Source organism: Orcinus orca, chromosome 18 (assembly GCF_937001465.1).
Source record: "Orcinus orca chromosome 18, mOrcOrc1.1, whole genome shotgun sequence".
NCBI classification, from domain to species: domain Eukaryota; kingdom Metazoa; phylum Chordata; class Mammalia; order Artiodactyla; family Delphinidae; genus Orcinus; species Orcinus orca.
The window spans coordinates 33,680,487-33,695,950 of NC_064576.1; the positions used below are offsets into that span (position 1 = coordinate 33,680,487).

The 15,464-nt window shown below is 36.6% G+C and overlaps 1 protein-coding gene across 1 annotated transcript in view; it reads left to right on the top strand.

Annotated features, from left to right (window-relative positions):
- DACH1 (dachshund family transcription factor 1) overlaps positions 1-15,464 on the top strand; it is a 414,957-nt gene that overhangs the window by 370,772 nt on the left and 28,721 nt on the right. Inside the window, exons 9-10 of the mRNA XM_004286289.4 lie at positions 2,874-3,017; positions 3,517-3,585. Of these exons, the coding sequence (XP_004286337.1) occupies positions 2,874-3,017; positions 3,517-3,585 (213 nt within the window). The remainder of the gene's footprint in view (positions 1-2,873; positions 3,018-3,516; positions 3,586-15,464) is intronic.

Below are 15,464 nucleotides of genomic sequence, written 5' to 3' on the forward strand. Positions count from 1 at the left end.
CTAAATTTTAGAGCAGGATTTGAATCCTGGGCTTACTGTGCTTCTTAATCTCCAAAGTACATTGTTTCTCTTCTGTTCATACCTCAGGGGGTTGAAATATATCAATTATATCATTAATCACATAATTTTTATTGCTTACAGCATTTAACAAATTCATAATTTTAAGATAAGAAGGTGCTCTGATAAGATGACAGCCATGAAGAAAAATTTTATATTCATTCACAATTGCCCTTTGAAAAACTTAAAGTCATAAAGCTAAACTAGAAAATACTGATTATTCAGGCGAAGCAGATTTAGTAAGATATTTATCAACTGAAATGGGAGACTGATGAATATCTGAACAAATGACCAAAGTTGAGTGTTTGTATAATTTTCTTTCTGAATGCCTCATTTTTATCCAACAAGGTCAAATACACATCAGAGTAGAAACTGATATGAATTTTTATTGGGTAAAAATAATGATATTATCAATCTATGATCTGCTTTTTACACACTTTACAGTGCATGTATAGATAATTTTGAAGGTCATTCATATTTATGTGTTTATTTTATGTATGAAATCGAAGAGTGTTTTCTTTACAACCACTTCCCGTTTGTCTCAGCTCTAAGGTTCTCCTCAGTATTCTAGAAGGGGGAGCTCCTTTTCTCTCATTTAATAAGTACTCATTATAAATACTCCACACTTTCTCCTTTGATATGTTTGACATGGTCATTTAAAAATCATTCTTTCTGTTTTGCTTTCAAAACTGGCAGGACTTAAAGGTTTTTCATTAGTTACTATGAAGCAACGCTAGTGGGTCCTGGGATGAGGCTGATTTGGGAAACTGTCACCCCAGGTGTATAGCACTGTTCTAAATAATGTGATTTCGCATAGATTTAGATACTAGAGTAATCAGAACAAGATAAACATTGATAGCAGGGTATGTTCTAAGTGAACATGGTTCATTCTGTGGAACGATCTTCCATGAGATAGCCATGTCTTGATTTTGTTCTCACTTGGAGAAGTGTTTTTTTTTTAGAAGACTTAAAAGCAGACCCTTGAATTCCTAAAGTAACCTTTTGGTTACTTGAGAGACTTTCAGAATTTTGTTGGTTCACAACTGTTGGAAGATTTACATTCTGTTTTATTCCTTTAACCACTAGAGGTATAGGGCAAAATGTTTCACAGATCACATCATGCACCTCCCATTTAATTAATTATGAACAACAAATTAAGAGTAATAACTATCAGTAATTATCTATTATGAGTGTGTCTATTGAAGCAGCATATTACCTTGAAGAGAGAACATGGCAATCCCATTTGCTTCAGTCACACAGGAGGAAGCAGTGAGCCGTCTATGGCAAGGCGCTGGATATTGAGCTTTCAGTGCCATCGGAGTACACAATCCAAATAAATAATTCAGAAATTACTGTTTCTATTTAAAGGGACTTATAAACAATCATCTTTGGAAAGGGAAAGAGTAGGCAAGTAATTTTGTTAAGATAAGCATATGATTTTCACACTATTAAATAAAGGAAATTATCATTTATTTGAAACCAGTTTTGTTTTTCTTATAAGACTGTACTCAATGTACATTTTGATAAAATACAGTTTCTGTTAATATATAATACCAGCAACAACAAACCAGACAAGTTAATGGTCTGCCATCTTAATAATAATGATTATAAAAATGGGATTTGTGTAAATTAGAAATTGAAAGTAAAACTCTTACATGAGCCATTATTACCTTATTTTATATTTTGAGTAAATATTGTGCTAAATAAAAAATGTTGTTCTTTAATCTGTAGTAAGTAATCATATAATAAACTTGGAATGATTACTTCTTGTGACTAACTCTACCAGAAGGATTTTCTAATACTGATTCTGTCACATTCACATCCACAATGTTTATCAACTATCCAAGAGCAAATTATTTCAGAGAAAGGACTTTTATGATTTCCATATGCTGATTGCTTACTTTATATATAGTATAAAAGTTAAAACAATGATCAATTATTGTATGTATGAAAGTACAGTTAACGTATATTTTGTGAGGAACATTTGTCATTATTTATTGATTACCTGTTATATACAAATATATAAATTGTCCAGTAGGAGAAAAATTCATCATAGTTAACTTTTTGTATCATAAGCTACTTTTTTATATAAGTAGCAGTGAAGCTTTATACTCATCAGATTCCTGCAGAGTAAAAGTAAAACTTTCTTGAAATATGTTATAGTGCATATATATTTGCTATGAAGAAATTATTAATATCTCTAAGAAAATTGCAATAGCTTCATCCAAAAATATCTGCTTATATGTGTTAACAATAATTAAGATTATTTAGCTCCTCATATACAGTAATATTTGTTGCATTTTCTAAAATTTCAAGAAAGAGTTATTAAAAATTTTGCTGGTGCAACATCTTTGTAAAGCATTTATAGGGGAAATGCTCCATTTACTACTCAAAATTGATGCTTCATAAAGAGATAGGAGTCATAAAGTTTTGCACTATTCAGACTACTTTGTGTTAGTCTGATTCCAGGGCAGAGACTAAGCCACAAAATTTACTTAATCAGTCTTCCTTTATTAGTGAATAGAAATATCTATTAAAATTAGTTTCCCATTAAATCTGCCTCCACATATGACAATTAGAGTCAATCTTGTAATAGTTCAAAGCTAAATAAAAATTGGCCTCCTTAGATATTTTACTTAGATTTATTTTAGGTAAAAGTGGGCTGCTGTTTTTAAACTTCCTCTGCATAGACAGATGCAGTCCAGCAAGGAAAAAAAAAAAAGAAGAAGAACATTACATAAAACACAGACCATTTGTGGAAATTTGATCATTGCAAAAAATTTAAAATATAATAATGTACATATACTCTTTTCTAGCCATAGTTCAAAAGAGGCTAAAGAAGGAGAAGAAGGCAAAGAGAAAATTGCAGGAAGCACTTGAATTTGAGACAAAACGGCGTGAGCAAGCCGAACAAACACTAAAACAGGCAGCTTCAGCAGATAGTCTCAGGGTCTTAAATGGTAAGAGGATGCATCTTTATGCATGGCTAACTAACTTTCATTTTGAATACTCAAAAGGCAATTTTAGACATGTGTTTGTGGTTTTGTATATTTCTACGGCTTGTGATTCATTAAGCTCTGCTTGAAAGCAGGGTGGGAAGAAGAGTCATATGTGTTGGGGGAAATGTTTTATTTCATAGGTGCTTCCACAGTTTTGTTACTTCAGTATCTGAGACTTGACATTGCTTCTCTATTTAACCAAATCTGTCTGTACTGAAACATAATAAAATATTAATCTGAGAAGTTCCCAACCCCCCATCTCATTTCATGAACAATTTTGCATTATTTATCCATTCAAATCTTCTGATAGTTCTCATGGTTATAGTCTTTGTTCAAGCTTTAAAAGATGACAAAGATTTATGTAATTTTAATTCAGCACCAAAGTAACAGGTTGCTTTTTTAAAAAGGACAATGGGAATCAAACGAAATGTGTGTCACTCTTAACTTTCTGTGCTTTTAGACTCTCTGACCCCAGAGATAGAAGCTGACCGCAGTGGCGGCAGAACAGATGCCGAAAGGACAATACAAGGTAGGAATTTGCAAAAGGCTATAAATCTAGATCTTACTCTATGAGTTTTTCCTCCGCTTTAGCCTGCTATTCAAGCATGTAGCCTACCATCTGGGCCACATCAAAACAAGTTCAAACAAGGTCAAGTTCATCTTGCTTGTTTATATGAGTGAATTCATTTTGTGCTGATAGACTTTCTTTAAATTAACAGGTCATTTCTGTTTATACAATGCAATTAAAAAAGAATAATTAATTTTAAACAATGTATGATTTAATCTTGAACACAGTAAATGTGTTTTATTGAATGCTTGAAGCCCAATCTAATACAGGAAGGGTTTATAAGTTCTATATCAGTAAATTCATGAGTTAATCAACTAGGTAGTTCTTAAAATTTGAAATTGTCTTCTTTTTGTTCTTGTGACATTACATGCAAAATAGGCCAGTTGAAAGCTAACAATAAATAAGATTGTTTGGTCTTATGTGGGTTTTCCAAATGTTCTGTGTGCCACTATATACATTTTAATAACACAAATCTGCTGAGCAAAATCATACATAGAATACTAAAGGGAGTTTTATTAAACACTCAGAAGAGCAAAATATTTATATTGCCGAGACCACACTATTAAGGAAAGAACAAAATCTGAAGGTAGCACTTATAGTCTAACATCTATTCTAGACAATAAACTCAATCTAACAGCATGAATACTAAACAGTAAAAAGAGCATTAAATGAAGGTGATTCTTCAAAGGGATGCCTTGAACTGCTAAAATCCTCTCAATTGCTTTTATTTTGCATTTTAGGCTCAATCATTTTAGGGATATTGTTTGACGTTAATCATGGTACTTAATCGGTTTCAAAAGTATCATTCTTGGTTTAGTGTAAAGGAAATATAATGTTGTAAAGTATCATACATGCAATAAATAAAAATTGGAAACTTGAAACATTCCTGGAGAATGTTTTTTGCTTGTTGATTTTAACTGACATCATGATAATTATTTTTTAAATCCTAAGGCTTGAACCATATGTTATTATGAGACACCTTCTTGGATATACAAGATTAATGCACCTGTAGATGTAGAAAAGACTTCATTGTTTTAGAGCATTACGGACTTAGGTAAAATTATATATGTGGGTGCATCTAATATTATTAAAATCAAAAGATTTCTGTTGCATCTCCAAAGAATTGCACACACATGTAAACAATATGTGCTAATAACAAAGCCAGTCCTCTTTATCAGGGGCAATAACCTCAATACGGCCAATGTAGATAATCAGCCCTGGTTTGTGTGTTTGAGCACTACTCAGGCACTAACTTAGCTAATGTCCAAAGTGGTCTAAGGAAGCACATAAGTCTCTAGGTAGATGTGATATATAAATTATCTGATATCCACAGAATTCTCAAGGTGGTCAGAACTCAAACTAAGAAAAACTATAGACAATATATTCCTTCACACAAATAGGAGGTTTAAGAAAGGATTAGGCAATGATTAAACATTTTTGCATAGTTGACATAATATATAGTTCATGAGTTTGCTAATCAGCAATATTTTGCCCATCAATAAGGCCATAATTATTTTTATTTGAATTTGTAAAACTCCATATATTCAAATATATTAATATATTTCAATATAGATAAGATCTTGCTATCTAGGTTGAAGTTCTGACAACTCTCAATTTCTATTACGATTTACTTAATACTCTGAAGAAAAATTTTAATAATAAATTGCCTTCTTTTTGCCATCCGGAATGCTGTCAGTTGTATAACATAGAAAACCCACTCAAACAACTTAATGATTAAGGAAATGAAACATTTGAACACAATTATACATAGTTACTTTAAGCAAATATAAAATTTATGGGGTTATTTATTGCTTTGGTTTAATTGTAATATAAAACATTTTTTCACTTCATTCATTCATTCAGCTTGTCGATTAAAAAGATGGGTTCTTCAAGTCTAATATGAATGATCAGCAATATTCTACCTTTTGTATACTTGCACTTGGATTTAGTGATTTTCTTATACTGTTCATTGAAGAGTTTTCTGTAAAACATTTAACTAATATTAATGATTTTAATTACATAATATGATTTTTTTCTCAAATGTAATCTAAAAAAAAAACACTTTAGATGAATCTGCATTTCTATGTGTTAATTGCTAAAAGTTATTTCACTAGCACTTGAACTACCTAAGACTTTTAATATACAAAAGCACAGATCATCTTTTGCTACTTGAACCCCAGTAAATAAGCTCATTTGGCCCTTTGAAACTTTTTTTAAACCTGGAAACTAAATTCATAAATTTGGAAGCTAACAAAAATAACAAAATTAATGATGAAGAGACAATATCGAAGAAAAAAAGACTGTATTTAGTAAAATTCGGAGCCTAAGATCAAGAATGGTAAAGGCAAAGAAGAAAGAGCCAGAATTCATTGCTAATTTGTGAAATGGCCTATGTCAGGCATTCTGGGAGCTATGAGCATGTGTTGCTTCACACTTCAAGAATGACACAAACACAGCCTTGTTCCCTTCACTTACTTTTTTCTCAGTGTCCCCAAGCCCAGGCATTATGATAGTCTTTGTATTCTTTCTTGCTCCCAATCCAATCATAACTGAAATTATGCTGCACTCCAAAATAAACTCAACTTAATTAGGAAAAAAAAGGGAAACTCACATTTCTTTATACTTGTCATATACTCCTTTATTTTTAACATTTTGGCAATAAATAAATGCCATGCTTGGCCCAGGAGTTAGTCACCTAGCAGTCAGGCACTTAAATACTACTCAGTGACCCCCAAATTGATGTTGCCTCGTCAGTATTTACTTATTTTATTTATTTTCTTAGGGGTAATTATTAATTATTGTTAACATTTTTATTGGAGTATAATTGCTTTACAATGGTGTGTTAGTTTCTGCTTTATAACAAAGTGAATCAGTTATTCATATACATATATCCCCATATGTCTTCCCTCTTGCATCTGCCTCCCTCCCACCCTCTCTATCCCACCCTTCTAGCTGGTGACAAAGCACCGAGCTGATCTCTCTGTGCTATGCGACTGCTTCCCACTAGCTATCTATTTTACATTTGGTAGTGTATATATGTCCATGTCACTCTCTCACTTTGTCCCAGCTTACCCTTCTGCCTCCCCATGTCCTCAAGTCCATTCTCTAGTAGGTCTGTGTCTTTATTCCCGTCTTGCCCCTGGGTTCTTCACGACCTTTTTTTTTTTTTAGAGTCCATATATATGTGTTAGCATACGGTATTTGTTTTTCTCTTTCTGACTTACTTCACTCTGTAAGACAGACTCTAGGTCCATCCACCTCACTACAAATAACTCAGTTTCCTTTCTTTTTAAGGCTGAGTAATATTCCATTGTCTATATATGTCACATCTTCTTTATCCATTCATCTGTCGATGGACACTTAGGTGGCTTCCATGTCCTAGCTATTGTAAATAGAGCTGCAATGAACATTGTGGTACATGACTCTTTGAATTATGGTTTTCTCAGGGTATATGCCCAGTAGTAGGATTGCTGGGTCGTATGGTAGTTCTATTTTTAGTTTTTTTAAGGAACCTCTATACTGTTCTCCATAGTGGCTGTATAAATTTACATTCCCACCAACAGTGTATGAGGGTTCCCTTTTCTCCACAGCCTCTCCAGAATTTATTATTTGTAGATTTTTTGATGATGGCCATTCTGACTGGTGTGAGATGCTATCGCATCGTAGTTTTTTTTGTTTGTCTGTTTTTTGTTTTTGTTTTTTTTTTGCGGTATGCGGGCCTCTCACTGTTGTGGCCTCCCGCGTTGCGGAGCACAGGCTCCGGACGTGCAGGCTCAGTGTCCATGGCTTACGGGCCTAGCTGCTCTGCGGCATGTGGGATCTTCCTGGACCGGGGCATGAACCCATACCCTCTGCATCGGCAGGTGGACTCTCAACCACTGCGCCACCAGGGAAGCCCCACATTGTAGTTTTGATCTGCATTTCTCTAATGATTAATGATGTTGAGCATGCTTGCATGTGTTTGTTGGCAATCTGTATATCTTCTTTGGAGAAATGTCTATTTCGGTCTTCTGCGCATTTTTGGATTGGGTTGTTTGTTTGTTTTGATACTGAGCTGCATGTGCTGCTTGTGAATTTTAGAGATTAATCCTTTCTCAGTTGCTTCATTTGCAAATATTTTCTCCCATTATGAGGGCTGTCTTTTCATCTTGTTTATGGTTTCCTTTGCTGTGCAAAAGCTTTTAAGTTTCATTAGGTCCCATTTGTTTATTTTTGATTTTCTTTCCATTTCTCTAGGAGGTGGGTCAAAAAGGATCTTGCTGTGATTTATGTCATAGAGTGTTCTGCCTATGCTTTCCTCTAAGAGTTTGATAGTGTCTGGCCTTACATTTAGGTCTTTAATCCATTTTGAGTTTATTTTTGTGTATGGTGTTAGGGAGTGTTCTAATTTCATTCTTTTACATGTAGCTGTCCAGTTTTCCCAGCACCACTTATTGAAGAGGCTGTCATTTCTCCATTGTATATTCTTGCCTCCTTTATCAAAAATAAGATGACCAGTCTTCCCTGGTGGTGCAGTGGTTGAGAGTCCCCCTGCCAATGGAGAGGATATGGGTTCATGCCCCGGTCTGGGAAGATCCAACATGCCATGGAGTGGCTAGGCCTGTGAGCCATGGACACTGAGCCTGCGCATCTGGAGCCTGTGCTGCACAACAGGAGAGGCCACAACAGTGAGAGGCCCGCGCACCGCAAAAAAAAAATTAATAAATAAGATGACCATATGTGCGTGGGTTTTTCTCTGGACTTTCATCCTGTTCCATTAATCTATATTTCTGTTTTTGTGCCAGTACCATACTGTCTTGATTACCTTAGCTTTGTAGTATAGTCTGAAGTCTGGGAGCTTAATTCCTCCAGCTCCGTTTTTCTTTCTTAAGATTGCTTTCATTATTCGGGGTCTTTTGTGTTTCCATACAAATTGTGAAATTTTTTGTTCTAGTTCTGTGAAAAATGCCAGTGGTAATTTTATAGGGATTGCATTGAATCTGTAGATTGCTTTTTGTGGTAAAGACTTTTCACAATGTTGATTCTTCCAATCCAAGAGCATGGTATATCTCTCCATCTGTTTGTATCATTTTTAATTTCTTTCATCAGTGTCTTATAATTTTCTGCATACAGGTCTTTTGTCTCCTTTGGTAGGTTTACTCGTAGATATTTTATTCTTTTTGCTGCAATGGTAAATGGGAGTGTTTTCTTAATTTCACTTTCAGATGTTTCATCATTAGTGTATAGGAATGCCAGAGATTTCTGTGCATTAATTTTGTATCCTGTTACTTTACCAAATTGATTGATTAGCTCTAGCAGTTTTCTGGTAGCATCTTTAGGATTCTCTATGTATAGTATCATGTCATCTGCAAAGAGTGACCAGTTTACTTCTTCTTTTCTGATTTGGATTCCTTTTATTTCTTTTTCTTCTCTGATTGCAGTGGCAAAACTTCCAAAACTATGTTGAATAATAGTGGTGAGTGTGGGCAACCTTGTTTTCAGTTTTTCACCATTGAGGACGATGTTGGCTGTGAGTTTGTCATATATGGCCTTTATTACCTTGAGAAAAGTTCCCTGTATGCCTACTTTCTGAAGGGTTTTTATCATAAATGGGTGTTGAATTTTGTCGAAAGCTTTTTCTCCATCTATTGAGATGATCATATGATCTTTCTCCTTCAATTTGTTAATATGGTGTATCACATTGATTGATTTGCATATACTGAAGAATCCTTGTATTCCTGGGATAAACCCCACTTGATCATGGTGTATGATCTTTTAATGTGCCGCTGGATTCTGTTTGCTAGGATGTTGTTGAGAATTTTTGCGTTTATGTTCATCAGTGATATTGGTCTGTAATTTTCTTTTTTTGTGACATCATTGTCTGGTTTTGGTATCAGGGTGATGGTGCCCTGGTAGAATGAGTTTGGGAGTGTTCCTCCCTCTGCTATATTTTGGAAGAGTTTGAGAAGTATAGGTGTTAGCTCTCCTCTAAATGTTTGATAGAATTCACCTGTGAAGCCATCTGGTCCTGGGCTTTTGTTTGTTGGAAGATTTTTAATCACAGTTTCAATTTCAGTGCTTGTGATTGGTCTGTTCATATTTTCTATTTCTTCCTGTTTCAGTCTCGGAAGGTTGTGCTTTTCTAAGAATGTGTCCATTTCCTCCGAGTTGTCCATTTTATTGGCAAAGAGTTACTTGTAGTAATCTCTCATGGTCCTTTGTATTTCTGCAGTGTCAGTTGTTACTTTTCCTTTTTTCGTTTCTAATTCTATTGATTTGAGTCTTCTCCCTTTTTTTCTTGATGAGTATAGCTAATGGTTTATCAATTTTGTTTATCTTCTCAAAGAACCAGATTTTAGTTTTATTGATCTTTGCTATTGTTTCCTTCATTTCTTTTTCATTTATTTCTGATCTGAGCTTTATGATTCCTTTCTTTCTGCTAACTTTGGGATTTTTTTTTTGTTCTTCTTTCTCTAATTGCTCTAGGTGTAAGGTTAGGTTGTTTATTTGAGAAGTTTCTTGTTTTTAAGGGAGGACTGTATTGCTATAAAATTCCCTCTTAGAACTGCTTTTGCTGCATCCCATAGGTTTTGGGTCATCTTGTTTTCATTGTCATTTGTTTCTAGGTATTTTTTGATTTCCTCTTTGATTTCTTCAGTGATCCTTTGGTTATTTACTAGTGTATTGTTTAGCCTCCATGTGTTTGTATTTTTTACAGATTTTTTCCTGTAATTGATATCTAGTCTCATAGTGTTGTGCTCAGAAAAGATACTTTATATGATTTCAATTTTCTTAAATTTACCAAGGCTTGATTTGTGACCCAAGATATGATCTATCCTGGAGAATATTCCATGAGCCTTAGAGAAGAATGTGTATTCTGTTGTTTTGGGATGGAATGTCCTATAAATACCATTTAGGTCCATCTTGTTTAATGTATCATTTAAAGCTTGTGTTTCCATATTTATTTTCATTTTGGATGATCTGTCCATTGGTGAAAGTTGGGTGTGAAAGTCCCCTACTATGACTGCGTTACTGTCGATTTCCCCTTTTATGGCTGTTAGTATTTGCTTTGTATATTGAGGTGCTTATATGTTGGGTGCATAAATATTTACATTGTTATATCTTCTTCTTGGATCGATCCCTTGATCATTATGTAACGTCCTTCTTTGTCTTTTGTAATAGTCTTTGTTTTAATGTCTATTTTGTCTGATATGAGAATTGCTACTCTGGCATTCTTTTGATTTCCTTTTACATGGAATATATTTTTCCATCCCCTCACTTTTAGTCTGTATGTGTCCCTAGGTCTGAAGTGGGTCTCTTGTAGACAGGATATATATGGGTCTTGTTTTTGTATCCATTCACCTGTTTATGTCTTTTAGTTGGAGCATTTAATCCATTTACATTTAAGGTAATTATCGATATGTATGTTCCTATTACCATTTTCTTAATTGTTTTGGGTTTGTTACTGTAGGTCTTTTCCTTCTCATGTGTTTCCTGCCTAGAGAAGTTCCTTTAGCATTTGTTGTAAAGCTTGTTTGATGGTGCTGAATTCTCTTAGCTTTTGCTTGTCTGTAAAGTTTTTAATTTCTCTGTCAAATCTGAATGAGATTCTTGCTGGATAGAGTAATCTTGGTTGTAGGTTTTTCCCCTCATCACTTTAAATATGTCCTGCAACTCCCTTCTGGCTTGCAGAGTTTCTGTTGAAAGATCAGCTGCTAACCTTATGGGGATTCCCTTTTATGTTATTTGTTGGTTTTCCCTTCCTGCTTTTAAGATTTTTTTCTTTGTATTTAATTTTGATAGTTTGGTTAATATGTGTCTTGACATGTTTCTCCTTGGATTTATCTCGTATGGGACTGTCTGTGCTCTCTGGACTTGATTATCTATTTCCTTTCCCATATTAGGGAAATTTTCAACTATAATGTCTTCAAATATTTTCTCAGTCCCTTTCTTTTCCTCTTCTTCTAGGAGCCCTATAATTCGAATGTTGGTGCGTTTAATGTTGTCCCAGAAGTCTCTGAGACTGTCCTCAGTTCTTTTCATTCTTTTTCCTTATTCTGCTCTGCAGTAGTAATTTCCACTATTTTATCTTACAGGTCACTTATCCATTCTTCTGCCTCAGTTATTGTGCTATTGATCCCTTCTGGAGAATTTTTAATTTCATTTGTTGTGTTGTTCATCACTGTTTGTTTGCTCTTTAGTTCTTCTAGGTCCCTGTTAAATGTTTCTTTTATGATCTCCATTCTATTTCCAAGATTCTGGATCATATTTACTGTCATTATTCTGAATTCTTTTCAGGTAGACTGCCTATTTCCTCTTCATTTGTTAGATCTGGTGGGTTTTTACCTTGCTCCTTCATCTCCTGTGTTTTTCTTTGTCTTCTCATTTTCCTTAATTTATTTTGTTAGGGGTCTCCTTTTTGCAGGCTTCAGGTTCATAGTTTGCATTGTTTTTGGTGTCTGCCCCAGTGGCTAAGGTTGGTTCAGTGGGTTGTGTGGGCATCCTGGTGGAAGGGACTAGTTTCTGTGTTCTGGTGGATGAGGCTGGATCTTGTCTTTCTGGTGGGCAGGTCCATGTCTGGTGGTGTGTTTTGGGGTGTCTGTTACCTTATTATGATTTTAGGCAGCCTCTCTGCTAATGGGTGGAGTTGTGTTCCTGTCTTGCTTGTTGTTTGGCATAGAGTGTCCAACACTGTAGCTTGCTGGTCGTTGAGTGGAGCCGGGTCTTGGTGCTGAGTTGGAGATCTCTGGGAGATTTTCACCATTTGATATTATGTGGAGCTGGGAGGTCTCTGGTGGACCAATGTCCTGAACTTGGTTCTCCCACCTCCCAGGCACAGCCCTGATGCCTGGCTGGAGCACCAAGAGCCTGTCATCCACACAGCTCCAAATAAAAGGGAGAAAAAAAGAAAGACAGAAAGGAAAAGATAAAATAAAATATAAAGTTATTAAGATAAATAACAAAAAAGAATTATTAAAAAAGAATTTTTTTAAGTAATTAAAAGAAAGAAGAGGACAACCAAACCCAAAAACAAATCCACCAATAATAACAAGCACTGATAACTATACTAAAACAAAACAAAACAAAAAAAACGGACAGACAGTCCTCTAGGACAAATGCTAAAAGCAAAACTATACAGACAAAATCACACACAGAAGCATACACATATATACTCACAAAAAGAGAAAAAGGGAAAACAAAATATATATCGTTGCTCCCAAAGTCCACCTCCTCAATTTCGGAGGATTTGTTGTCTATTCAGGTATTCCACAGATGCTGGGTACATCAAGTTGATTGTGGAGATTTAGTCCACTGCTCCTGAGGCTGCTGGGAGAGATTTCCCTGTCTCTTCTTTGTTCGCACAGCTCCCGGGGTTCAGCTTTGGATTTGGCCCTGCCTCTGCCTGTAGGTTGCCTGAGGGCGTCTGTTCTTCACTCAGACAGGACAGGGTTAAAGGAGCCACTGATTCAGGGGCTCTGGTTCACTCAGGCATGGGGGAGGGAGGGGTACGGATGTGGGGCGAACCTGCAGGGCAGAGGCTGGCGTGACGTTGCACCAGCCTGAGGCGTGCTGTGTGTTCTCCCTGGGAAGTTGTCCCTGGATCCCGGGACATTGGCAGTGCTGGGCTGCACAGGCTCCTGGGAGGGGAGGTGTGGATAGTGACCTGTGCTTGCACACAGGCTTCTTGGTGGCAGCAGCAGCAGTCTTAGCGTCTCATGCCCGTCTCAGGGGTCCGCGCTGATAGCCGTGGCTCGTGCCCATCTCTGGAGCTCCTTTAAGCAGCACCCTTAATCCCCCTCCTCGCGCACCAGGAAACAAAGAGGCAAGAAAAAGTCTCTTGCCTCTTCGGCAGCTCCAGACCTTTTCCCGGACTGCCTCCCGGCTAGCCGTGGCGCATTAGCCCCCTGCAGGCTGTGTTCACGCCACCAACCCCAGTCCTCTCCCTGGGATCCGACCAAAGCCCAAGCCTCAGCTCCTAGCCCCGCCCGCCCCGGCGTGTGAGCAGACAAGCCTCTTGGGCTGGTGAGTGCTGGTCGGCACTGATCCTCTGTGCGGAAATCTCTCTGCTTTGCCCTCCACACCCCTGTTGCTGCGCTTTCCTCCATGGCTCCGAAGCTCCCCCACTCTGCCCGCCGCAGTCTCCACCCGTGAAGGGGCTTCTAGTGTGTGGAAACCTTTCCTCCTTCACAGCTCCGTCCCACCCGTGCGGGTCCCTTCCCTATTCTTTTGTCTCTGTTTTTTCTTTTTTTTTTTTGCCCTACCCAGGTACGTGGGGAGTTTCTTGCCTTTTGGGAGGTCTGAGGTCTTCTGCCAGCGTTCAGTAGGTGTTCTGTAGGAGTTGTTCCACATGTAGATATATTTCTGATGTATTTGTGCGGAAGAAGGTAATCTCCGCGTTTTACTCTTCCGCCGTCTTCCTCATCCGTATTTAGTAGCATCATTTCTGTAAAACTATAGAGGTGAGGAAGAGGAAAACAGAAAGCAGTTTAGGAAATGTTTCTGAGCATAGAGGCCCTATGCAATTGACTTACTTATCTTGAAAAGTAAGGTAAATCAACACATACTGCACAGGAATAATGTTTTTGTTGCTGATATTTCTAGTAACTAACTCAAAATTCATGAATGTGGTCATTTTATGAATTTAAAATTTAAAAAATTTAAAAACAGCTTGTTTCAGGAGCTGGATTTTATGGTATCTCTCATGCCTGAGTCTTACAGAGTTATATGTCATGATTTGTTATGAAGTTTAAAAATTTATCTTACTTTAAAGCTTTTTGTAAGATATTTTGAATATATATATATATATATATATACCATAGACAGAATTCATATAAATACTTATTTAACTATTTTTTGGACTAGTTAATAAATATCCTCCAAAACCTGAGCCACCACACATATAAATGCACATCCACACAAATGTATGCAGCCAAATCTATAACATTATGTGTTTCTTCAACTAAATCCTAATCTCTTCTTGTATTATTTTTTTTCTCACTCCATAGGCAATAGCATTCACTTCAATGATTTATTTAACATATATTTTAACAATTTTAAAAATATCTCTCCAGCCAATACAGACATCTCTTAAGAGTTCCAAATAATATCACATTTGTATTTGGCTGTCTCACAGGGACGTCAAAGTCCAGGGCACCAAACCTAAAGGATTCTTCACTCCTCCCTTCTGCAAACCTGTCTTCCTCTGTGTTCCTTCTCTATGGTTCCCACATCTGTCCAATCCAATATCCTCCTTAAATACAGTGAGGGAAGTGAAGCTTGACATTTCCCTCCCTTGCCTTCTACACATAATCGAAACTTTTGCCCTTCACTCTCTGTTCTTCTGTCATACTGGATTTTTTTTTTTCCGTAAAGCCTCACGTCTTTCTCCACCTACCAACTACATTTCCCCCTCTTTGCTGCCTTTACTTACCCATCCTTTAAGTCTCATCTTAGAAGTCACAACCTCCAGGAATGCTTTCCAGACTCCATACCTACCCCTGCAGCTTCTCCCTGCTCTATGGGTCTAGTTCCTCCACTTAGAGGTTCTTATCATACCTTTCTCTTCTTCACAATAACAGCTGTTCATCGGTAGTTCCTTTTTTAATGTATTCTTCCTCCTTTCTCGGGATGGTAGCCAGGCAGGGAATGAACCAGGCCTGTTCTGTTCACCACTGTGCTCCTAGTGACTATATGCTTGACACTTACATCCTAATATGTCAAACGTTTGTGTCACATTTATGGTCCCCAAATTTTGGACACATTGTGATGCTTGCTATATATTCCCCGAAGAAATTAGGACCTTTGTTAGATCTTGCGGATAGATGTTAAGGATCCCTATTGTCCTGACATTTTTCAGACAT